Source organism: Anomaloglossus baeobatrachus, chromosome 3 (assembly GCF_048569485.1).
Source record: "Anomaloglossus baeobatrachus isolate aAnoBae1 chromosome 3, aAnoBae1.hap1, whole genome shotgun sequence".
Taxonomy (NCBI): domain Eukaryota; kingdom Metazoa; phylum Chordata; class Amphibia; order Anura; family Aromobatidae; genus Anomaloglossus; species Anomaloglossus baeobatrachus.
In genome coordinates, this window is record NC_134355.1 from 247,389,733 (window position 1) to 247,415,771 (window position 26,039).

Here is a 26,039-nt window from a genome sequence, read left to right on the forward strand (position 1 = left end):
TGTGACATCCATTTTTAAAACGGATGTCACACGTACCCATGATATTCTACGCTGTACTCACACAGACCGTGTGACCTCTCATGACCCCGCACGCACACATGCAGGCATGTTTTTTCGCCGGTAGCACAGGTGTCACACGGATCGCACACTGATTTGATCCGTGTGACATCAGTGTGACACGTAACGGAGAAAACAGGGGTCTTTTTAATAAAAAAGATTCTCTATATTTACCTCTCCCCAGCGATGCTGTCTCCGGCTCCTGACCCCCACTCATTATACTCACTAAACATTCAGTGCCCTGTGGAGCTGGAAGTGGGGACAGCATCACTGGGCGAGTATACAGCAGAGCGTGTGTGTGTGTGTGTGTGTGTGTGTGTGTGTGTGTGTGTGTGTGTGTGTGTGTGTGTGTGTGTGTGTGTGTGCTCAGTGTATCCATGCGCGTCTGCTTTGTGTGTGTATATATATGACCTGGAAGCCGGAACATCGTGGGGACAGCATCGGGAACTCATCACAATTCCCAATGACTTCTGATGAACCCGTGAAGCTGTAGCGCGAATGTCGCGGGGGTCATCAGGATGTCAGAGTTCATTGGGAACTCTGCTGACCTCCTGGATGTCACTGTGCTTGCAGAATACTCACCTATCCCCACGGTGTTGTCCTCGGTGGTGTGGTGCCAGGAGCTGTCCCCAGTGCTGCTCCGGCTTCCAGGTCCTGAGTGCGGTGAATAATCGATGAATATAATGAGCGGGGGTGAGGAGCGGGAGGCAGCAGGGCCGGAGAAAACAGGGAAATATGGAAAAAAAAAATTATTTCACAGATCCGTGTTTTCTCCGGTACCTGTCACACGTATGCAAACACGGATGTCACATGCGTGACACACGTGTGACCTTAACCATGCGTGTGACTGGTACCTGATTAAACACGGACGTCTGAAACCAGCCTTATACTCACCCTCTGGCTTCTTCACCTGTTTTCAGAGTTGCTTCTGTTGGTTTCCAGCACTTTGAGACCTGTCGGTAGCTCCAGTATTTCATGAAGTGTGTCGGAGGTCAGTAATTAAATATGAGCCTTGTTCTGGCTCTCAAAGACTTTTATTGAGAGCTTGTGACGTAACTTCTGACTTCTAGCCAGTCAACAGTTACAGTCACAAGATGGTGCCGCAGGATCGGCGCAATGCCGTAAAAAAGGTGAAAACACCGGTGGGCAACTATAAGACCTGGGCAGGGGACTTGGGTTTAAAGCACCTCTCCAGCGCTGAAAAAAAAACCCCCAAAACTAAACACTGGAGTGGTGCTTTAAATGCTTTGGTCAACTTTCAGCAATGTGCAAGACCAGTTTTCAGAGGAGGTTTTACTACTAAGGCGAAGTTCTCATGCCATGATACATTGAGTGCATTTCAAACATCCTTGGGTCTGATGTACACAGTGCCTCTTTTTGCTTCCTAATTGATGGAGCCTGTTTATACAGTTCTTTACCTCGAGTTTGACTGATTAGATTCTGAAGCTCCCAACTGCGTCTTGTAGAACTTCCTTGTTCTGCCTTCGGATAAGTAGGCTCTAAATACATGAAATAATTTAGTGTTGATAAAGAGAAATAAGAAGGTAGTGGCTGTGCTAACATTAATAAATTACAACAAGTCTGAAAGAAAAATATATAGGGAGTCCGCCAGTCCCAAAATAGCATTTAAACTGCCTAAATATTTATATACGGTACCTAGCTTCTATGTAAATCACATTAGGCAAGTATAGCCTAACTTTATAATTTATTAAAAAACAACTTATTTGCTATGAAAATGAGGGCGCTTTGGTGCACCCTTTATGTGGTGCATATGCCTTGGGGCAGTATCACGTCCTCCTTTTTGCGAAATAAAGCTGGCACCTTACATTGATTGACTTGTTTCTAAAGACCAGAGCCACCAGGGTCTCCTGCCTGTTCCTTGACACTCGATGGTCGTATTTACATAGCAAACAAAAATGGGAGTTTTAATTAAAGGGGTTGTACACTATTTTTACCTTAATGGCCTATCATTAGGATAGGCCATCAATGTCTGATTGGCCCGGGTCCAATACTTGGTATCCCTGCCGATCAGCTGTTCTTCTCAGTACCGGCCGCAGGCGGCCGGAAATGCTCAGTTCTGGAGCTGCTCTGTCTTATGATGGTGGCTGCGGCTGGGTACTGCAGATCTGCCTCCTATTAACAGGGCAACTCCGTGTGTTGGACCCGGCCGATCAGACATTGGTGACCTATCCCAAGGATAAGCCATCAACGTAAAAGTAGTGGATAACCTCTAACTATAAAGTTTAGCTATACTCACCTAGTATGATTTAAATAGATGCTAGGTCCCCTACATAAAATGTTTATACAGTTAATGGCTATTTTGGGGGGGGGGGGGGGGGTGACAGACTTCCTTTAAATAAGTAACTAAAAAAGAAAGGTAGGGGAAGCACAAAAACATCAAAGATGAAGTGTAAAAAGTAGTAAAGTATGAGCTACCTTCTCTCTCCTCTGTTGGGCTGGAGTGTCGACTTAGGGATCTGAATTGTAACTCTGACGCTATGGACGATAGTCTGTCATTCTCTGGGACACTTGAGCCTCTGCCGGAAAGAGAGAACATTCAGCATTAAAACCATTGGGTACACTCAAAATGAGACTGGCAAAATATATTTCGGTCATTAAATAGAATGCTGTCCCCATAAATAATGTGGAAAATAAATAATAATGCTTTGGTACACAATCATTTGATTGCTCTAATCACAGCCTCAAACAAATTAAGTTAAGGTCTTCATTACTAAATGTAAGTTTATTTTTGCCGAAACAGCCCAAGTCAGAGAATTGAAATGGATTTTCAGTTGCAGAAATTTCTGCAACAAATCTGCCTTGAGTGAACATACTGTTATAAAGGCAAAACTGATTAGCAATGGTATGAATCGTTGTAAAAAACGATAGACATTAACATGGAGTATTACTGAATACATAAACACATTAGCCCTGTACATGTGAGTTTATAATGATAAGCCATCCAATATATCAGAGCAATGTAAACATGAACACCTATACTAAAAGATATTATATAAAAAATTAAAGGGAATTTACAGGAATAACTTTTTAAAATACTCAATAAACTTGCTCAAATAAAATCATTGTTCCGTACCTTCAGCTATTCCAGGACTGCAGCTCCCCCTTGGTTTATTGATTGGCTGCAGCGGTCACGTACGCTGAAACTGACATTATTACTGCAGCCTATCGCTTGACTCAGTAGTCTATTGCAGACTACATGAGCATCACCGCTGAGCCCAATACTTTACGGCAGTGGTAATATGCTGTAGCCTAATAACATATACTGGGGAAGCAGTGGGGAGGAATCGCTGGAACAGCAGACTAAAAATCACTAGAGCTAATTCTATTATTTTTACCCTAGATCAAGACTATCGAATACAAGAAAAAGGTATTCCTGGAGAACATTAGGGTAACGACGTACACTGTGTGCAGAATTATTAGGCAAATGAGTATTTTGATCACATGATACTTTTTATACATGTTGTCCTGCGCCAAGCTGTATAGACTTGAGAGCCAACTACCAATTAAGTAAATCAGGTGATGTGCATCTCTGTAATGAGGAGGGGTGTGGTGTAATGACATCAACACCTTATATAAGATGTGCTTAATTATTAGGCAACTTCCTTTCCTTTGGCAAAACGGGTCAGATGAGAGATTTGACGGGCTTTGAAAAGTCCAAAATTGTGAGATGTCTTGCAGAGGGATGCAGCAATCTTGAAATTGCCAAACTTTTGAAGCGTGATCAACGAACAATTAAGCGTTTCATGATAAATAGCCAACAGGATTGCAAGAAGCGTGTTGGGCAAAAAAGGCGAAAAACAACTGCCCATGAATTGAGGAAAATCAAGCATGAAGCTGCGAAGATGCCATTTGCCACCAGTTTGGCCATATTTCAGAGCTGCAACGTTACTGGAGTATCAAAAAGCACAAGGTGTGCCATACTCAGGGACATAAGCAAGGTAAGGAAGGCTGAAAAATGACCAGCTTTGAACAAGAAACCAGATAAAACGTCAAGACTGGGCCAAGAAATCTCTTAAGACTGATTATTCAAAAGTTTTATGGACTGATGAAATGAGAGTGACTCTTGATGGGCCAGATGGATAGGCCAGAGACTGGATCAGTAAAGGGCAGAGAGCTCCACTCCAACTCAGACGCCAGCAAGGTGGAGGTGGGGTACTGGTATGGGCTGGTATCATGAAAGATGAACTTGTGGGACTTTTTCAGGTTGAGGATGGAGTGAAGCTCAACTCCCAGATCTACTGCCAGTTTCTAAAAGACAACTTCCTTAAACAGTGGTACAGGAAGAAGTTGCTATCGTTCAAGAAAAACATGATTTTCATGCAAGATAATGATCCATCACATGCATCCTACTACTCCACAGCATGGTTGGCCAGTAATGGTATAAAAGATGAAAAAATAATGACATGGCCCCTTTGTTCACCTGATCTGAACCCCATAGAGAACATGTGGTCCCTTCAAAATGTGAGATCTACAGGGAGAGAAAACAGTACAACTCTCGGAACAGTGTCTGGGAGGCTGTGGTGGCTGCTGCACGCAATGTTGATCGTAAACAGATCAAGCAACTGACAAAATCTATGGATGGTAAGCTGTTGAGTGTAATCATAAAGAAAGGTGGCTGTATTGGTCACTAATTTTTTTGGGTTTTGTTTTTACATGTCAGAAATGTTTATTTCTAAATTTTGTGCAGTTATATTGGTTTACCTGGTGTGAATAAACAAGTGAGATGGGAATATATTTGGTTTTTATTAAGTTGCCTAATAATTCTGTACAGTAATAGTTACCTGCACAAACAGATATCCTCCTAAGATGGCCAAATCTAAAAAAAAAAAACCACTCCAACTTCCAGAAATATTAAGCTTTGATATTTATGAGTCTTCAGTTGATTGAGAACATAGTTGTTGATCAATAATAAAAAAAATCCTCTAAAATACAACTTGCCTAATAATTCTGCACCCAGTGTAGTTTTGCTCATGAACAAAGTACAGTAGTTTCCCAATTATAGAAAGTCACACATCAGTCACACATTGTAACCAATAACTACTCTTCAAATACAGCCAAGCAGATCAGTGATCATCAGCTTCAGCATCAAGGTTATCCAGTGGAACCTCGCTTAACGAGTAACCCAGTTAGCGAGTATTTTGCCTAACGAGCAAAGCTTGCTGTAAATTTGTAACTCGGTTTACGAGAAAGCTTTGCTGTACGAGCAAAATACTCACCGCACACACTTCCGGTTCGGTACATCCACCGCGCTCTAACCCACACTTGCAGTCCACACAAAACGCACGCACAACACATACAGTATTATGCTCACCTTACCTGCTGTTCCATCGCCGGCCTCCTGGGTCCTGTAGTTCGCCGGTATAGGATGTGTATCGGCATTCGGCAAGCATCGGGATGAGGCAGGAACTTCCCCCTGTCAGCCACTACTCAAAGGCAGCACGCTGGCCAATCAGAGGCAAGCAGCTCCTGCCTTTGATGTCAGCACTCTGGCAGCGGAAGTTCCTCCCTCGTCATGATATACATATCCCGTAACAGGGAACAGCAAGTCCCAGGAGACCGGCGATGGAACGGAAGGTAAGGTGAGCATAATGTGTGTGTGTGCGTGCGTGTTTGTGCGTGTGTAGAATGGCACAATAGGACACCAGGATGGGACATTTAACAAGTTGTGGAACGAATTGTCTGCATTGCAATGATTTCCTATGGGAAATCTTGCTTTGCTGAACGAGTAACTTGGTTAACAAGCACACTCCCAGAACGGATTGTTCTCGTTAACCAAGGTTACACTGTATACCACAGATAGGGCAAGCATATACACAAAACATGGTCAAACTGGAAAAATAAAAAAAAAAAAAAAAAAGACTGTTCCAAGAATTTACTGTAATACACTGCCATAAACTTGGGGGCAGGGGGAGATTGCTACCAATAAGCAAAACACAGTGCCAATATAGGAACCATGCCAGGACGGAGGCCAGGCAGTGCCCACAGTGACTCCATCAACTTCATCCAAGTGATTAGCTCTGTCGTGGTCGGAACATAGTTTTTCGGGCATCTCAAAATAATACTGACATAACTAATAGAAATTCAGATATAAATACCTAAAGCCTTCCAGTGCAGGAGTATTCAGATGTGGATTTGGTGGGTCACTGTGACATCGAGGCACCTTTACAGGTCTTGGGCTATTGCGATGTGTAACTAATAAAACAAGACAACAGAAGTGTAAGTAAGGCAAATAAAAAACAAAACTGGCCTGTAAAATGGATTAGGATTCTCTACCAAGACTTATTGTAAAGTGATACGATATGGAATACATGCATAGTCATTGCCGTCTTGGTAATGTGTAGCTCAGCTGTAGGCCAAGCTCCACAGGAGACCATGATGTCAATAAAAAGCAAAATTAAAATGTTGTATGTACCCCAAATTATCAATAAAAATTTCAGCTCAATGAGTAAAAAAAACCCCCAGAAAAAAATAAAATAAAAAAAAAAAACAACAAAAACAAGTGCTCAGCTCGAACAGGAAACAAATAACGGTTATTGGTCTCCAAAAATGGCAACATAAAAGCAAACTTTTTTTTTTTTTTAACTAATTGTTTTTTCTATCACAAATTGAAAAAAAAAAAAATTGATACAAGTGTGGCATCACCATAATCACCCTGAATGGGACAATCTGTTTTCCAGGTTATTTTTTTACCAAAGAATAAATTCCACAAAAACAAAACCCCCAAAACAATTGTGTAATTGCATTTTTTTTTTTTTCACAATTTCGGCCCAGTTTTTTCTTCCCTTTTTATTTATCAGTACACTAGATGGCAAAATTAATGGTGTAATTCAAAACTACTGTTTGTCCGGCACAAAATTAAGTCCACATACGTCTGTCGAAAGAAATATGAAAAATAAAAGGGCTATGGCTCTTGAAAGAAGAAAATGAAAAAAATGAAAGCGCAAAAATGAAAAGTTCCTTGGACTGTAAAAGGGATAATTACACTTTGCAATACGTTGTTTGTGAAATATTTGCCCGAGATAGAGCTATGCTGAAATATATAACATAGTACAGGAAAATCAGATGAAAGACGTTGTTGTTGGGAATAAAACTCATCTTTGTGGGATTGCCATGGAAACAGGAATATTACAACAATCTTCCATTCATCTGTTTTGTATGGCACTGCTCGAGAGAGAAGATCTGCAGGATTGCAAGCCATGACGATCTTACGGACAATTAGGACATGGTGATTACGGTAGACTATGCACACAGTTGGGTGGCTGACGCCAATGCAGATCCCAGCTTTGAAAGATCGCTCTATGCAGTGCTATTTTTCCCCTTACAAAGAGCGACACCTCAGGGTAACCGGATGAAACCCTCTGGAAGTCAGTGAGGTCTACCGAGTTATTGTACCTGTCCTGATGAGATGGGCTGGTATAGACACTTTTGATGACACTTGTGCAGCAGTTTTGAGATTCTTTTTAAAAAAAAAACAAACACAACAACATGACTGTTCACATCTTACCAAGGTATAAGCCGGTGACGGGACTGTGGGGTTTTCCAATAACATGGCCAATGCATTCATTCATAAGTGCTTGCAAACTCTAAACAAAAAAAAAAAAACCAAACAACTAGTCATCATAACATTAACCTATGTAATAAAAGAAATATACCAAGGAAATACATAACCAGCACATCTAATAGAGAGATTTTCCATCAGACTAACTTTGATTGTATATAACCATATGGACAGACAAATGGTCAGTAACCGTGTGAATTTATGATAGCTATCACAATCCTAACATTAAGAAGCTGTGTTGTCATACTTGGCACATCGTTTAAGTAGACAACAAACACACTGCCGCTTTCACCTTACAAAGGTTTTTTGTTATCTTCTGTAGACAACGTCTCTCTTGTTCGTTGCACTCAATTTGATTAATCTCCAACATTGTGTCTAGACGGTTCAAAGACTATATCATATGCAAACCTCTAATTACCTAAATTGCAATATGGGACAAATCTGTCAGTAGAGAGGAGCTAACCTGAACTGTATGGCTATGTGCACACGGTGCGTTTTTCTCGGCGTTTTTGCGCGTTTTTCGGGTGCGTTTTTGGCCTCAAAACTGCATGACTTTGCTTCCCCAGCAAAGTCTATGAGTTTTCATTTTTGCTGTCCCCACACAGCGTTTTTTTTCAGCTGCGTTTTTGTGGTGACAACAAAAACGCAGCATGTCAATTATTCCCGCGTTTTTCACTGCGCTTTTCATCCATTGAGTTCAATGGGATGTTGAAAGACGCAATGAGAAACGCAAATAGCTGCGTTTTGGTGCGTTTCTAAGACCAAAAACGCAGCTATAAGCGCAGGAGGTGGGTAGTAAAGTGACGTGTACAGGAAGAGGATTCCTTCTGTCAGTATAGACAGAAGCATGAATCCTCCCGGTACCGTCACCGCCGCGTCCATCTCCCGTCCTGTGCATGTATGCTGCCGTGCGGCGCCATGTACAGGCAGGAGGTGGAAGCGGCTGCGAAAACAAAAGTTAACAGTAGAATAAAAAAAAAAAAGTTATACTCACCTGTCTGCAGCCTCGCGGTGCCATGCCCGCTCCCAGCTCCTGTCACGGTATCGCCGCTCCCGCTCCGGCTGTGTGCAGTCTCCCCGGGGCAGGACCTTGCTTGCAGGACCTGGCGATGGATCACCTGATGCAGTCACCTGACGCATCAGCTGATCGAGTCTCGGGCTGACGCGGGCGCCCGGCCGGTATCAGCGGATGCGTCAGGAGACTTCATCCCTGATTACCGGCAGCTGCTGCAGCGATCGGACGGGATCAGACTCCCGCCCCATCGCTCCGGGAGCTGCCGGAAATTCAGCACATAAGTGAGTATTATTTTTTTTTTTTCTACTGATGCATCTGCTGATTGTATAATCGGCTTTTATACAATCAGCTGATGTGTGATGGGATTCAGCCCCTAGAACCTGACACATCATCTGATCGCTTTACCTTCCAGCAAACCGATCAGATGATATTGGATCCGGATTGGACGGCGCGGGACCCTGACCCAGGATTACTGCGGAGGGGGGTTTATTTCAATAAAGATGGAGTCACTAATTGTGTTGTGTTTTATTTCTAATAAAAATATTTTTCTGTGTTGTGTTTTTTTTTATCTTTACTAGAAATTCATGGTGGCCATGTCTAATATTGGCGTGACACCATGAATTTCGGGCTTAGGGCTAGCTGATAATATACAGCTAGCCCTAACTCCATTATTACCTGGCTAGCCACCCGGCATCAGGGCAGCCGGAAGAGTTGGATACAGCGCCAGAAGATGGCGCTTCTATGAAAGCGCCATTTTCTGGGGTGGCTGCGGGACTGCAATTCACAGCGGGGGTGCCCAGAAAGCATGGGCACCCTGTACTGTGGATTCCAATCCCCAGCTGCCTAGTTGTACCCGGCTGGACTCAAAAATGGGGCGAAGCTCACGTCATTTTTTTTTTTAAATTATTTCATGAAATTCATGAAATAATTTAAAAAAAAAGGGCTTCCCTATATTTTTGGTTCCCAGCCGGGTACAAATAGGCAGCTGGGGGTTGGGGGCAGCCCGTACCTGCCTGCTGTACCCGGCTAGCATACAAAAATTTGGCGAAGCCCACGTCATTTTTTTTTTTGGGGGGGGCAAAGAAATCCTGCATACAGTCCTGGAAGGAGGATGCTGAGCCTTGTAGTTCGACAGCTGCTGTCTGCTCTCCTGCATACACTATTGGATGGAGGATGCTGAGCCTTGTAGTTCGACAGCTGCTGTCTGCTGTCCTGCATACACTATTGGATCGAGGATGCTGAGCCTTGTAGTTCTGCAGCTGTCTGCTCTTCTGCATACACTAGTGGAGAATGAAGAACACATTGAAGAAGGAAATGACATCAGACCTTTTTTTTTTTTGTTCACTGATAAAAAACGCATAAGGACGCAGTGAGCAAAAACGCAGCAAAACGCAGCAAAAAAACGCACCAAATCGCGGCCAAACGCGTGCGTTTTTTGCCGCGTTTTTTCGACGCAGGTGCGTTTTTGTGCGTTTTTAGCGGCCAAAAACGCACAAAAACGCAGCGTCAAAAAAACGCAGCGTGTGCACATAGCCTAAAGCTTAGGCTGCGTCTTGGATAAAGTCCGTATTAGTTTGGGGATTGTTTGCATGCTAAAGTCTGCTGAACGGCTGCTGCAGCCAATCAACAAGCTTTATTACATGTGGAAGATGACTGTACGCTGCTGTGAACAATACCGATACAAAAAAAAAAAACAAAAAACAGAAGAAGTGGGCTCCCAAACTATTATCTCTCCAGTTATCTGTTCATGGGATAACATTTTGGCATGGTGGTAGCACTTTATATACACTTGCGGGTTGTAATTCTTTTGAGCATTGCTGGGCATTGTGGTGCACCTCCCTCACACTGAGGGGATGTTATTTATTTGATTCACTGGAAAGGTGTGTACCAGGGGTGCTTTTTGACCCATTGTGTAGGGTCATATTGTGTTTGCTCCTTGATTTTGTAGGTCTCATTTGGCAGTGTTTTTCTCTATCAGCCGGGTTAGGATTAGTTTAAACTGATAAAGCAGGGGCGTCCTGTCAATCCTGTGACGCAGCCCTCCTCTGTGATCAGTATTAGAATATATATTTTTTGGACATTTTTCTTTTGAGATTTTTTGTGACCCTTTTTGGTGTTTTTCATCTCTTTCCTTATTAGGGTTTTCCTTTGTATAGGGATAGCAGACGTGGAACGGGGGCGCCCGAAAACTTAAGGTGTCACACCCTCCGTTGTCAGGTAGGGGTAAATTTCCCCTAGGGTCTGCTATGATCCCCCCTCCTTCAATTTTTCCCTTCGTTTTTGGTCATCCTGACATTTTGCTGAATTTTACATTTGTTTGTGTAGTTTGGATGTAAATTCAATGAATTATTAATAAAGTGTTTTTATTGGGTATTTGAGGTATTTTTATTAGTTCTGTTTAGTACCCTGCCCGATTGTATTCCTATCTTCTGACTGACCAGAAGTTATATCACAAGCGCTCAATTCAAGTCTATGAGAGCCAGGACGTGGGCGCACTCCATAAAACACTGCAGCTGCTGGAAAATATCAAATCGCCAGAGATCAACAGGACCTATGGTGAAAACAGATGAAGATGCCAGAAGGTGGGTATAAGACTTGGGCAGGGAACTTAGATTTAAAGCACTAAAAAAGCGCTTTACGCAAAAGGCTACAAAAGAAAAGGCCAAGTACTACAATAAAATAAATATGTATATAATGGTTTACTAGGTAAAAGAATTGAAAGGAAAATATCTGAGACCATAGAATTGCTCCAGCATACTATATATACCCCAAATCCCAAAACATACCAGGAAGTCATCCTCCAGAAGACCTGAAATAAATGCTGGCTCAATGGCTTGAAGATAGTCAAATCCTTGTGTTGCCCACCTACAAAAAGTGAAGATTGTCATGAATGCTATCAGCATAACAGCTATACCATGTCCACATTTTACTTTAGCGGTTTACTAGTGATGAGTGAGCGTGGTCACCACTGCTAGTTACTTGATCAAGCATTGGGTTGCTCAGGTACTTGCGGTGCGCCATCAAGTATCGCGAGGGCTCGGATGTGTTGTCCATGAAATAATGACCACAACGCATATGCTTTCTTCACTGCACAACGTGTGCAGGCGACTCAGGGAGAGCCATTCACAGTCTCTGAATGGCTCTGGGGTTAAAGCAATGTTTTTGGGTGTAGCCCCCAACCCGGAAATGCTCAGTTTATGGCTGGCTGTATGTGGGCAGAGACACAAACTGCCCGATCATTGACTTCCATTATACTCGATACTGGAGCACGAGCGTCTGACTTGCCCGGCTCCTGAGTATTTTAGTTCTCGCCCAACTCTACTGTTTACTCAATCCTCATGCCTTTATACATAAAATGCTTGTCCCACCTGGACATCTTACGACGTTATTGTAGAACCTGCTGTTTTCTAACAGGTAAGGCTATGTGCGCACGTTGCGTAAATACATGCAGTTACGCAGCGCTTTGTAGCGTAGCGTAACTGCATGCGTCCTGCGTCCCCTGCACAGTCTATGGAGATTGTGCAGGGGCCGTGCGCACGTGGCGTTTTAGAGCGCCGAAGCGCTGCGTTCTAAGAAGTGACATGTCACTTCTTCCGTGCGCTTTGCCGGCAGCTCCTGCTCTGTCTATGGCAGGAGCTGCAGGCAGAGAGCATGGAATCGGCTTTTTTTTTTTTTCACTACGGACATTTCTGCAGCGATTTAAAGCGCACATGTGCTCTTCAGATCGCTGCAGAAATTTCTGCAGTGACTGTACGCAACGTGCGCACATAGCCTAACACATCAGAATGCTTTGTAAACAGACTGCAGCTGTTCCTGATAGAAGGCAATCTATACGTCTCTGGAACTTTAAATTGATGACAATGTGCACCCTGCCAATTTGCTTCTTTTGTATACCATTTTATTTTAAATATGGAAAAACAAGTTTACTAAAGCAATTTAGAAGCAACGCAGAAATATATTACCTTGGTCTGGTGCCGCGACCACTCTCACATTTTGTCAGCACATAATTCATCCACTTTCTGGCAAAGCTGATGTATTTGTCACCAATGTCCTGTCTGAATTTACCAGACATCAGTCGAACAACTTCTTTGTGGTACTTGAAGGCAAAAATGTTTATGTTACAAATTCTTGCTTTTTGAAATTATTAAAGATACAAGTCTTACTGTCCCAATGGAAAAATGCTGGCTTTCAAAATTACCACATTACAGTAATAATGGAGAAAACATAGTTCTAAAACTGCACAATCCATTTTGGTTGAAAAATCAATAGAATTTTTTTTTTTTGCATAAATATAAGTTTTATTTATTAAATGAACTTCAGGCATTTTTCACATACAAGGTCATCATGCATGGTTCATTGCTCACTAAAATCTGCCATTCACATTAGATTCAAGTAACCATCGCACTGATGACTGAGGCCACATAGGCATACCTCTATGAGAAAGCTGCAACTCTGGGGAGGAATACAGTTCATTTTCTCCAGAATGCTGCACCTTCTGTACTACGGCGGGGCACCTTCAGAAGATAGTTAGTTACCTGCTGATTAACAGAGTTAACATTCAGGCATACAGATGTGGCTTCAGTCCTCAGTGCACTGCTGAGTGAGCAGTCAGTCAAAATGAGCCTCCTGAATTGTAAAGCGCTGCGGAATATGTTGGCGCTATAGAAATAAAGATTATTATTATTATAATGTCGGGATGTGCTTAGTGCTGCCACTCACAGAATAATGAGTGATGACTGAAGCCGAAGCAGCACAACTGCATGACTGACAGTTGGTGGCTGCAGGGGGGAATAAAGTTAATTTTTTGCCAGGTACCGCAAGTTCAGTACAGCAGCCAACCACCTTCCTAACGCTATTAACCCGATATCTGCAGGTAATATCTTTTTCTGACCTGACAGATTCTCAGACATGATAGAAAAACTTAAAATGAAAAAAACCCCCACAAAATTTAAAAGGTTTTTATAGTTTAATATAATTTTTCAGAATTAACAGCCGTGTGTACAAGAATAACACCATTTCTGCTAATTACAGAGGGTGAAATAAGCATTGAACACGATACTAATTTTCTAAGTAAATAGATTTTCTAACTGGGCTATAGATATGAATTTCTCAACAAATGTCGATGAGAAACCCATCTAATCCACACAGGAAAATAGATTAAATCTTAATTTATGAATATCTCTGGTATAATTAAAAATAACAAGGCAAAAAGTATGAACACAGGAAGATAGATGCATAAAAGCCATGGAAAGTCATGACATCAGCTAGGTCTCAGTAGTTAGAAAGCAATTCTGCCTCTTAGGCGGTGTGCCCACAATCAGGGTTCAAGGCTGCGTTGTACAGTGCAAGCACAGTGGATTGGGATTTATAGAAATCCCATGCTCACTGCGCTTGTTTTTCACGCAGCGTAAACTGACATGGAGTGCAGTTTCTTGAAAAAAACTCACTGCGGAGCCAAGAGTGTTCTCTGCAGTGAGAACAGAGAACATACACAGCCTCTGTATGCACACTGACCACACAAGACTCCACTGCTGAACAAAAAGTATGTTTAACAGCATTTAAAGTTTGCTCAACAACATATATACAAACCTGTGAAATAGTGGGGCAATATAGTCTGTTCAGAGGAGATCAAAATTGAACTCTTTGGATGCCATAATACACACTATGTTTGGAGGCCAAAAGGCACTGCATATCACCCCAAAAACACCATACCAACAGTGAAGTTTGGAAGTAGGAACATCATGGTGTGGTGCAGTTTTTCTGCATACTGTACTGACAAACTTCATGTACTTGAAGTACGGATACTTGATAAAAGTACTGAAACAATCTTGATAAAAATCTGCTGCCATCTACCAGGATGATTAAGATGAAACAAGGGTGGACATTAGTGATGAGCGAGCATTACCATGCTCGGGTCTCGTTAAGAGCAGTTGGATGCTCGGATGGGAGCGACTCGCATCCGATTATATTGGAAGTCAATGGGGGACTCGAGAATTTTTCAAAAAAAAAAAAATCTTCCGGAAAAATGCTTGGAGTTCCCCATTGATTTCCATTATACTCGGGTGCTCAAATCACGCCCATCTGAGCATCCAAACTGCTCTTAACGAGTACCAAGCATGACAGTGCTCGATCATAACTAGTGGACAGTTCAGCAAGACAATAATCCCAAGCACACAACCAAGGAACCTCTCCATTGGTTTCAGAGAAAAAAAATTAAAAGATGCTAGAATGGCCCTGTCAATTAACTGACCTGAATCCAATAGAAAATAAATGGCAGGAACTAAAGTTCAGCATTCATAGGAGCCCACAGAACCCTCAGAATTTGATGAGTGTTTGTGTGGAAGAATGGTTTGATATCACACATGAGCAATGAATGTGACTAGTTTCTCCATACAAGAGGCCTTGTGAAGTTGTCATCACCAACAAAAGGTTTTTGTATGAAGTATTAAATACATTTCAGTAAGCGTAATCAATACTTTTTCCAGTGTAATTTGTCATTATTACACATTACTAAATTTATGGACACTTATGGTTTGATTTCTTTGACTGTGTGGATTGGATGGGTTGTTAACATCTGGGGAAAGAAGGGAATTTTGTTTACTTACCGTAAATTCCTTTTCTTCTAGCTCCTATTGGGAGACCCAGGCAATTGGCTGTATAGCTTCTGCCTCCGGAGGCCACACAAAGTATTACACTTTAAAAAGTGTAACCCCTCCTCTCTGCCTATACACCCTCCCGTGCATCACGGGCTCCTCAGTTTTGGTGCAAAAGCAGGAAGGAGGAAACTTATAAATTGGTCTAAGGTAAATTCAATCCGAAGGATGTTCGGAGAACTGAAAACCATGAACCAAAAGAACAATTCAAGATGAACAACATGTGTACACAAAAGAACAAACAGCCCGAAGGGAACAGGGGCGGGTGCTGGGTCTCCCAATAGGAGCTAGAAGAAAAGGAATTTAAGGTAAGTAAACAAAATTCCCTTCTTCTTTGTCGCTCCATTGGGAGACCCAGACAATTGGGACGTCCAAAAGCAGTCCCTGGGTGGGTAAAAGAATACCTCGATAAAAAAAAGCCAAAAAACGACCCCCTCTTACAGGTGGGCAACCACCGCCTGAAGGACTCGCCTACCTAGACTGGCGTCTGCCGAAGCATAGGTATGCACCTGATAGTGTTTCGTGAAAGTGTGCAGACTAGACCAGGTAGCTGCCTGACACACCTGTTGAGCCGTAGCCCGGTGCCGCAATGCCCAGGACGCACCCACGGCTCTGGTAGAATGGGCTTTCAGCCCCAAAGGAAGCGGAAGCCCAGAAGAACGGTAGGCTTCAAGAATCGGTTCCTTGATCCACCGAGCCAAGGTTGACTTGGAAGCCTGCGAACCCTTACGCTGGCCAGCGACAAGGACAAAGAGCGCATCTGAACGGCGCAGGGGCGCCGTGCGAGACACGTAGAGCCGGAGTGCTCTCACTAGATCTAATGAGTGCAAATCCTTTTCACATTGGTGAATTGGATTAGGGCAAAATGAAGGTAAGGAGATATCCTGATTGAGATGAAAAGGAGATACCACCTTAGGGAGAAATTCCGGAACAGGACGCAGAACCACCTTATCCTGGTGAAAAACCAGGAAGGGGGCTTTGCATGACAGCGCTGCCAGCTCCGACACTCTACGGAGCGATGTAACTGCCACTAGAAATGCCACCTTCTGCGAAAGACGTGATAAAGAGACATCCCGCAGCGGCTCGAAAGGTGGTTTCTGAAGAGCCGTTAGCACCCTGTTAAGGTCCCAGGGTTCCAGCGGACGCTTATAAGGTGGGACTATGTGGCAAACTCCCTGCAGGAACGTGCGGACCTGCGGAAGCCTGGCTAGACGCTTTTGAAAAAATATGGATAGCGCCGATACTTGTCCCTTGAGAGAGCCGAGAGACAAACCCTTGTCCATTCCGGATTGGAGGAATGAAAGAAAAGTGGGTAAGGCAAAGGGCCAGGGAGTAAAACCATTATCAGAGCACCAGGATAAGAAGATCCTCCAAGACCTGTGATAGATCTTGGCGGACGTTGGTTTCCTGGCCTGTCTCATGGTGGCAATGACATCTTGAGATAACCCTGAGGACGCTAGGAGCCAGGACTCAATGGCCACACAGTCAGGTTGAGGGCCACAGAATTCAGATGGAAAAACGGCCCTTGTGACAGCAAGTCTGGGCGGTCTGGGAGCGCCCACGGTTGACCCACCGTGAGATGCCACAGATCCAGGTACCACGACCGCCTCGGCCAATCTGGGGCGACGAGAATGGCGCGACGACAGTCAGACCTGATTTTGCGCAGCACTCTGGGCAGCATCGCCAGAGGAGGAAATACATAAGGCAGTCGAAACTGCGACCAATCCTGAACTAAAGCGTCCGCCGCCAGAGCTCTGTGATCTTGAGACCGGGCCATGAATGCCGGGACTTTGTTGTTGTGCCGTGACGCCATAAGATCGACGTCCGGCGTTCCCCAGCGGCGACAGATCTCTCGAAACACGTCTGGGTGAAGAGACCATTCCCCCGCGTCCATGCCCTGACGACTGAGAAAATCTGCTTCCCAGTTTTCTACGCCCGGGATGTGAACTGCGGAGATGGTGGAGGCTGTGGCTTCCACCCACTGCAGAATCCGTCGGACTTCCTGGAAGGCTTGACGACTGCGAGTGCCTCCTTGGTGGTTGATGTATGCGACGGCAGTGGCGTTGTCCGACTGGATACGGATCTGCCTGCCCTCCAGCCACCGATGAAAAGCCAATAGGGCTAGATACACTGCCCTTATCTCCAGAATATTGATCTGAAGGGAAGACTATCGGAGTCCAGGTTCCCTGAGCCCTGTGGTGGAGAAAAACCGCCCCCCACCCTGACAGGCTCGCGTCCGTGGTGACCACAGCCCAGGTTGGGGGTAGGAAGGATTTTCCCTGCGACAGAGAGTTGGGAAGGAGCCACCACTGAAGTGACGTCTTGGTTGCAAAGGAAAGAGAGACGTTCCTGTCGAGGGAAGTCGACCTCCTGTCCCATTTGCGGAGAATGTCCCACTGTAGTGGCCGCAGATGGAATTGCGCGAAGGGCACTGCCTCCATCGCTGCCACCATCTTCCCCAGGAAGTGCATGAGACGCCTCAAGGGGTGTGACTGACCCCGAAGAAGAGATTGCACCCCTGCCTGCAGAGAAAGCTGTTTGTCCAGCGGTAGCATGACTACCGCTGACTGAGTATGAAACTCCATCCCGAGGTAAGTCAGTGATTGGGTCGGTGTCAACTTGGATTTTGGGAAGTTGATGATCCACCCGAACTGCTGGAGAGTCGCCAGAGCGACGGTAAGGCTGTTTTGACACGCCATCTGAGAGGGTGCCCTGACCAGAAGATCGTCTAAGTAGGGAATCACCGAGTGGCCCTGAGAGTGTAGGACCGCCACAACAGATGCCATGACCTTGGTGAACACCCGTGGGGCTGTCGCCAGGCCGAAAGGCAATGCCACGAATTGAAGGTGTTCGTCCCCGATGGTGAAACGCAAAAAACGTTGATGTTCGGGTGCGATCGGCACATGGAGATAAGCATCCTTGATGTCGATCGATGCTAGGAAGTCTCCTTGTGACATCGACGCGATGACCGAGCGGAGAGATTCCATCCGAAACCGTCTGATGCTCACATGTCTGTTGAGTAGTTTGAGGTCCAGAACGGGACGGAACGAACCGTCCTTCTTTGGCACCACGAACAAGCTGGAGTAAAAGCCGCGACCATGTTCCTGGGGGGGAACAGGGATCACAACTCCTTCTGTCTTCAGAGCGTCCACCGCCTGAAAAAGTGCATCGGCCCACGCGGGGGGACGGAGAGGTTATGAAGAAACGAGTCGGGGGACGAGAGCTGAACTCTATCCTGTAACCGTGAGACAGAATGTCTCTCACCCATCGGTCTTGAACATGTGGCCACCAGGCGTCGCAAAAGCGGGAGAGCCTGCCACCGACCGAGGATGCGGTTCGGGGATGCCGAGAGTCATGAAGAGGCCGCCTTGGAGGCATTGCCTCCGGCGGGTTTTTGGGGGCGTGGCTTAGCTCGCCACGCATAGGAGTTCCTCTGGCCTTTCTCCGGCCTGTTGGACGAAGAGGATTGGGGCTTGGCGGAGGGACGAAAGGACCGAAACCTCGATTGTATTTTCCGTTGCTGAGGTCTCTTCGATTTGGACTGGGGTAAGGAGGAGTCCTTTCCCTTGGATTCCTTAATAATCTCATCCAATCGTTCGCCAAACAAACAATCGGTCGCCAGAAAACGGCAAACCGGTTAAGAACCTCTTGGAAGCAGAGTCTGCCTTCCATTCGCGCAGCCACATGGCCCTGCGGACTGCCACAGAATTAGCGGATGCCACCGCTGTACGGCTAGCAGAGTCTAGAACTGCGTTCATGGCGTAGGAAGAAAAAGCTGACGCCTGAGAAGTCAAAGACGCAACCTGCGGAGCAGAATTACGTGTGACCGCATTAATCTCAGCCAGACAAGCTGAGATAGCTTGGAGTGCCCACACGGCTGCAAAGGCCGGGGCAAAAGACGCGCCCGTGGCTTCATAGATGGATTTCACCAGGAGCTCTATCTGCCTGTCAGTGGCATCTTTTAGCGATGAGCCATCTGCAACCGATACCACAGATCTAGCCGCCAACCTAGAGACTGGAGGATCCACCTTGGGACATTGAGCCCAACCCTTAACAACGTCAGAGGGGAAGGGGTAACGTGTGTCAGTAAGCGCTTGTCCGGAACCGCTCTGGGCTTCTGGACAGCATCTCTGAAGTTAGAGTGATCGAAAAACGCACTCAGTGTACGTTTAGGGAACCGAAACTGGTGTTTCTCCTGCTGAGAAGTCGACTCCTCTACAGGTGGCGGCGGGGGAGATATATCTAACACCTGGTTGATGGACGAGATAAGGTCATTTACTATGGCGTCCCCTTCAGGTGTATCAAGATTGAGTGCAACGTCCGGGTCAGAGCCCTGAGCTGCGACGTCCGCCTCGTCCTCCAGAGAGTCTTCAAGCTGGGAACCCGAGCAGCGTGAAGAAGTCGGGGAAGATTCCCAGCGAGCCCGCTTAGCCGGTCTGGGACTGTGGTCCGGGCAGGAGTCCTCCACGTGAGACCTAGGGCCCCCCCTGGGAGCGCGCTGCGGCGCGGACAGAGAGGGGCCTGGAGGGGACGATCCAACAGGGCCCGGGGCCTGTGTAAGGACCGGTCTGGACTGCAAAGCTTCAAGCAGCTTGGCAGACCATTTGTCCATAGACTGAGCCATGGATTGTGAAAGTGACTCAGAGAGTTTCTCAGCAAAAACGGCAAACTCTGTCCCTGCCGCCTGGACAGGGGGAGCAGGGGGGTCTACCTGAGCCGGGGGGCCCAGTAGTGACCGAGGCTCCGGCTGAGCAAGCAAAACAGGGGTCGAGCATTGCTCACAGTGAGGGTAGGTGGAACCCGCAGGTAACATAGCCGCACAAGAGGTACAGGTCGCAAAATAACCCTGTGCCTTGGCACCCTTGCTCCTTGTGGACGACATGCTGTTGTCTCCTAGGAGAGTGATCACTGAGGGTATATGGGAAAAGGTATATAGCCCGACCGAACAGAAATATATATATATATATATATATATATATATGTATGTATATATATATATATATATAGTATCTATTCCGGCACCCTAAGGGAACCAGCACCGGGTGACCGGTGTGGCTTACCGACCGCTAAAAAGCGGAGCGTGTGTCCTCCAGATTCCCTGCCTTAGGTCTCCCAGAGTTGCAGAGCTCTTTCCTGGAAATCCTCCACCGGCAGAATGTCAAAAAAATGGCTGCCGGAGCTCTCTGGGGAGGAGTGGAGCCGTGGGCGGCGCTAGAAAAGTGCGGGAATCTGGGGTCCCCACAGTGATCAGTGAGGGGGGAGGAAACATACAGGATGCTCCGGCCCTCACATCCGACGTCAGGTCGGCAGTCCCGCCCTTACCCCTGACAGACAGGCCCGGGGGCGGGAGTTTTGCTACTAGGCCGCAATGAAGCCGGGGACTAAATTTAAGACCGCGGCCGACAAGCAGGCGCGGTCGGCGCGGAAGTCCGCCGGTCTTCACAAAACAGCAGCTGCTGCAGCGTCCGGGATGAAGGCGCTCCATGCACAGCCCCCATGGGGACACAGAGTACCTTAGAGATGCAGGGCCCGGTCCCTGAGGATAAATAGACTCCTGTCCGGCAGATTCCCACAGGGGCTGCGGAGGGAGCACGGTCCCAGTAACTGGATGACCGGTCAGGATCCCACTTCTCCCAGAGCCGCTAAGGGATGGTGAAGGAAAACGGCATGAGGCTCCGGCCTTTGTACCCGCAATGGGTACTTCAACCTTAACAGCACCGCCGACGTAGTGGGGTGAGAAGGGAACATGCCGGGGGCCCCGTGGGGGCCCACTTTTCTTCCAACCGATATAACTAATATGAGAATGCATGAGTGGATGTGTGCCTCCTTCCACACAAAGCATAAAACTGAGGAGCCCGTGATGCACGGGAGGGTGTATAGGCAGAGGGGAGGGGTTACACTTTTTAAAGTGTAATACTTTGTGTGGCCTCCGGAGGCAGAAGCTATACACCCAATTGTCTGGGTCTCCCAATGGAGCGACAAAGAAAATTCATGTCAATAGCACCTATAGAAATATACTGTATTTACTTAGAAAATTGGTGATCTGTTCAGTACTTCTTTCTCCCACTGTGCATGATTTGTATGCTACATTACACCCCTGTTTTCCATTATGCACCTTCTGTCTCTAATTTGCCATTGGTCCTATCAAATTGGCATCAGCGTGTGTGCAGATGTTAAAACAAAAATAAAAAATCTGAGCATGAACTGACGCCTCTCAGTTTTCCCCGCATTGTCTTTAATAAAATGGCACTGGAGATCACTGTATGTGGATGGCAGGACTTCGGTGCCATGTTAATGAAGACAGAATTACTGTGGCAATGCGCAAGCGCCACCAACAACAGCAATAATGGCACAGCACGATATTCAAATAAAGAAAAGGAGGCAAGCCAGAAGGACGCCAAAGGAGGAATAAACACCTAGGACCCGACCCACAAAAGCCCACCCCCGTTGCATACGTCAATCAAAGTGCACTGCACATGACTTATTCCTTCCAAAGGGGCACTCACTGCGGGTGGAACAAAGGCAGCTAAATAGGATAGGGTTTTGACCATTACAGCAGTCAGATTTTAGAATGCCCTACTACAAGAAGTAGTAATGGCAAACACTAAGGCCTAAGTCAAACGGCATGAAAGTCGGACCGAGTGGAATGCGATAAAACATCGCATTCCACTCGGACCAATATTAACCTATGTGTCAGCACCCATGAGCCATTATTTTCTCAGCCACAGTTGGACTGAGAAAACAATTGCAGCATGCTGCGACTAAAATGCGAGAATCTTTCTCTCGCACCCATTCAAGTCTATGGGGCGAGAGAAAGATCGCACTACAATCGCGATACCCCGGTGTACCGCGAGTGCAGGGCGAGAATAGCAATAGCCGGCTACGGAGAAGAAAGGGAGATAAATCCCTCCCTCTCCTCCTCTGTGCCGGCCCTCTCCTCCTCTGTGCCGGCCCGCTCCTCCTCAGCACTGGTCCACCCCCCGCAGCTGAGGTCCGATCGCATTTTCAGACCTCAGTCGCAGTGACACTCGGCTCCTGCTGTACTGCAAGCGTGAGCAGAGTGTCATTCGAGGATCGCATTAGTCTCCGTATGGCCCCGGGCTAACAGCTTTTTTTATTAAAAAAAAACAAAAAAAAACAAAAACATTGTCTGTTAGATGAGTGACAAAAATGTATAATTGATGGAGAAAGGTTGAACTTGATGGACCTAGGTCTTTTTTTCAACCCATATAGCTAGGACTCTGAACTAGTGGGTACTAGCTATGCCATTGGCATTCTCTCAAACAGCTTCAATAAGAGTCACTTGAAATGGCTCCTGATAGTGTTAAAGGAATTCCCAGTGCTGCTGAGCACTTGTTGGCATCTTTCTCTTCACTCTGTGGTCCAACTCATCCACAACCAATAGCATGGAGACTGTCATCTGATGCAGCACGCCATCCCTTTCCTTCTTTGACACATAGCCTGAAGGTGTATTTTGAATGATGGTCCGGTTTAAAGCAAAATAACAGCCTCAATAAGTGCTAACCAGATGGGATGGCATGTTGTTGAAAAATGCTGTGGTTGCCATGCTGGGTATGTGTACTTTTAATTTGAAATAAACAGGATCAGCCACAGAACACTCCACACCATCACACCTCTCTCTGTATTCTGTCACAGTGGGCACCAGACATGTAGAAAACGTCCGCTCACCTTTTCTTAATCTCACATGGATGTTGGTCTGAGAAATCAAAATTTGACATTTTTTTGTTACCATAATACAAATGTCCACTGATCTAATATTCAGTCCTTGTGTTGCTCGGCAAAAACAAGTCTCTTCTTGTTTTCGGTCCTTAATATTGACATCTTGGCAAGAATTTGACCATAAAGGTCTGCTTCCATAGTCTGCTCTGGACAGTTGATGTTGACATGTGTCTGCTATTTGATATCTGTACATCATTTATGAGGGTTGCTATTAGACTTGCTGTCATTTTGTGGTTTCCGAAGCTGGTAACTGATAAACTCATCCTTTGCAACATCCTTTGCAACAGAGTTAATTCCTGGTCTTCCTTTTTTGGGCCGGGCCTCATGAGAGATCGTTTCTTCATAGCAATTGATGGTCTTCATGACTGCATTTGAGGAGATCTTCAAGGTCCTAGTAATTTACCAAATTGAGTAACCTTAAAAGTCATCATAGACTTTAATTTCTTTTTACTCAGCTGAGAGGTTTTTGCCTTATCCTGGCTTGGAACAGTTTCGCAACAGGGCTTAGCACTGTATGGAACTGTATACCAGCAAGGTCTCTGAAATACACATTTGATGGGCACAAACATTTTCTGAAGGTTGATGAGCTCTTGATGAGGCATAACTGATGAGGTTACTTGAGAGAATGCGAAGGTCAGCTATCAGTGTAAAAAGGGGGGTACATTGAGGAATGTAAGGTATTACAAATTCTAGTTTGTTTCACTTTTGTTTCTTTACTCCTCGTTTCTGTTGTGGTTTTGCTGCCGTAAGCCTGAAACTACACATTCTAATAAAAAAAAAACATAGCATAAACAGGTGTGTGCAAATTTTTGACTGCTACTTTAATTTATAACTTAATGGCTGTGGGTCCCATCTGACCGCAGTGGTGGATAAAGGAACTTTTCTTCATATAATCCCTCTCACTAATAGGAGAGATTCAGTTCCAAGGCACATATAAGAATATGTAGAATTCAGCCTAAATGACGTGTGTACTCTGCATACCTTAGACACATAATGCCTTTAGAAGCATAAAGGCTTTACTCGGTCACACTTTTAAACACATGAATTTGTATACTTTTTTTTTTATAATAATAAAAAAAAAAAATTGCACAAAGTTCCATATGGCTGTAAAGTGCAAGGTGGCATTTTAAAAATGCGTTTGAGAATAGAAAATTATTTTTTAATTGTATAGTCCCGGCTATGTGTGAAAACGTGACCCATCATATCCATGAAGAAAAATCATATGAATACGAGTTTTTGTGAACCTCGGTCACTAAGTAATTTGCACATATTTAGCCCCAGATCCATATAATATATCCAGCAAACCATGAAAACCACATCACATTTTTAATATAATTTATTTTGCAGAACATACCTCAAAACCAAAGTTGTAACCTTGAATCATGGCTTCTCGGTAATATTGCAGCAAAGTGGAAGTTTCTGATTCATCCACCTCAGCTTCAAATTCAGAGGTGTACAATTCATCCACCCGGTCAATGGCGTTGTTGATCTTATTGCAGAGGTCTAAGGCATCACTCTATTGCAACAAAAGAAGGGAAATTCAAAGCTTTATCATAGGTCATCAACGTCACATGATTGGACAAAAGATGATGAGATAGGTAATCTATATCATGACTGGATAAAGCCATTTATTCCCACTGAACCCAATACATCAAAGTCTATCTAGGTCCATGGTGCAAATATATCCATCTGTACATCTACTTAATTCCAACAGCAGCCATTTGTCATGACTGTACTTTCATCTTTTCATCCTCTACTTTCAAGAACTAGGATATTTTTTCCTTCCATCGACAGGTTTTGGCTTTATGGCGCTCATTATGTGGTAAAAAGGATGTGGTAACATGATTCTTCAAATCAGTCCAATTACAGCGATATCAAGTTTAAAGGATCTTTTTTTCTTCAGAAATTTGAATAAAAATTAAAAAAAAGAATTGATTTGTGTCACTATGTTCTGAGAACCGTAACTTTTATTTTTCAGTCAATTCAGTAGTGTGGGGGTGTATACACACACACACACACACAGCGACTGATCAAAGGAAATTCCGTAATTTTGAGTTTTACTTGCATTATAGCATTTACCATGAGTTAGATAATTCTATAATCCTACTTTTAAATTTTTGCTGACATCCCCTAACAAAAACCTAAAATCGACTGATTGCCTATTCTACAAAGTGCTATACCATAGTGTTGCAGAATATAGAGAAGATAACAGTTTGCTATGAAGCCCACTGTGGTTCACATGAGTTTCAGTATGGGAGGCACGGATGCCTTCGGGAGAGGCACGGAGGCCTTCAGCAGGCAACCCATGACAACTATGTCATGGCAGCCCATTGACACACCACATTTGAGTGGAAGGGACTGATGGGCTCACGGAGATTGACAACATTAAAAAAAGTTAACAGCAGCAATCAGAGTCCACTCCAACTGCTGCTGTTACAGGCAGATGCTGGCTGTGTAACATACCCGGTGTTCACCAGATATGGGTGTGGGTTCAGCTCCTGAGCCCGCACCAAAATCGTACACTTGGATGCTCAGTACAGCGAATGCTGGAATAAAAATTGACAAATACAAAAAAAAAAAAAAAAAAAAAAAAATACCGGGGCTTAACTCCAAATAAAATATGGCTAAACAAACAAGATAGCGATCAGCTGCCTATCAGATTTCTGAAACCTCATGCACATGTTTATTTTTCTTTGCAGATTTAAAGTAGTTTCATATTTGCCACATGTCAATTATTTCAGTATTTTTGCAGAGTTCTTAATCTATTCTCAAGACTGAAAAAACACAAACATAAGCAAAAATGCAGTAAGAACGTACTCTTTATGCAGCGTTTTTCCTGCCAATAAACATGTTTTTTTACTGTAGAATTGTCTGCAGCAAATTGTAAAATTGTGCACATACCCATGAAAGGTTTTATAATAAGAGTACAAGCTATTCATTAGCTCAGATACTTCTGAAATGTGTCCATGAAACTGCAGAAATATCCCCTTAAGTC

General features: G+C 44.8%; 1 protein-coding gene across 2 annotated transcripts in view; it reads right to left on the bottom strand.

The window, feature by feature from the left end:
• Positions 1–26,039, bottom strand: part of MAP3K4 (mitogen-activated protein kinase kinase kinase 4) — a 185,035-nt gene that overhangs the window by 37,120 nt on the left and 121,876 nt on the right. For both annotated transcript variants that reach the window (XM_075339782.1, XM_075339783.1), the window contains exons 12-18: positions 24,399–24,560; positions 12,614–12,747; positions 11,438–11,516; positions 7,583–7,661; positions 6,174–6,270; positions 2,494–2,594; positions 1,476–1,556 (exon numbers count right to left, since the gene is read on the bottom strand). In XM_075339782.1, the coding sequence (XP_075195897.1) occupies positions 1,476–1,556; positions 2,494–2,594; positions 6,174–6,270; positions 7,583–7,661; positions 11,438–11,516; positions 12,614–12,747; positions 24,399–24,560 (733 nt within the window). The remainder of the gene's footprint in view (positions 1–1,475; positions 1,557–2,493; positions 2,595–6,173; positions 6,271–7,582; positions 7,662–11,437; positions 11,517–12,613; positions 12,748–24,398; positions 24,561–26,039) is intronic.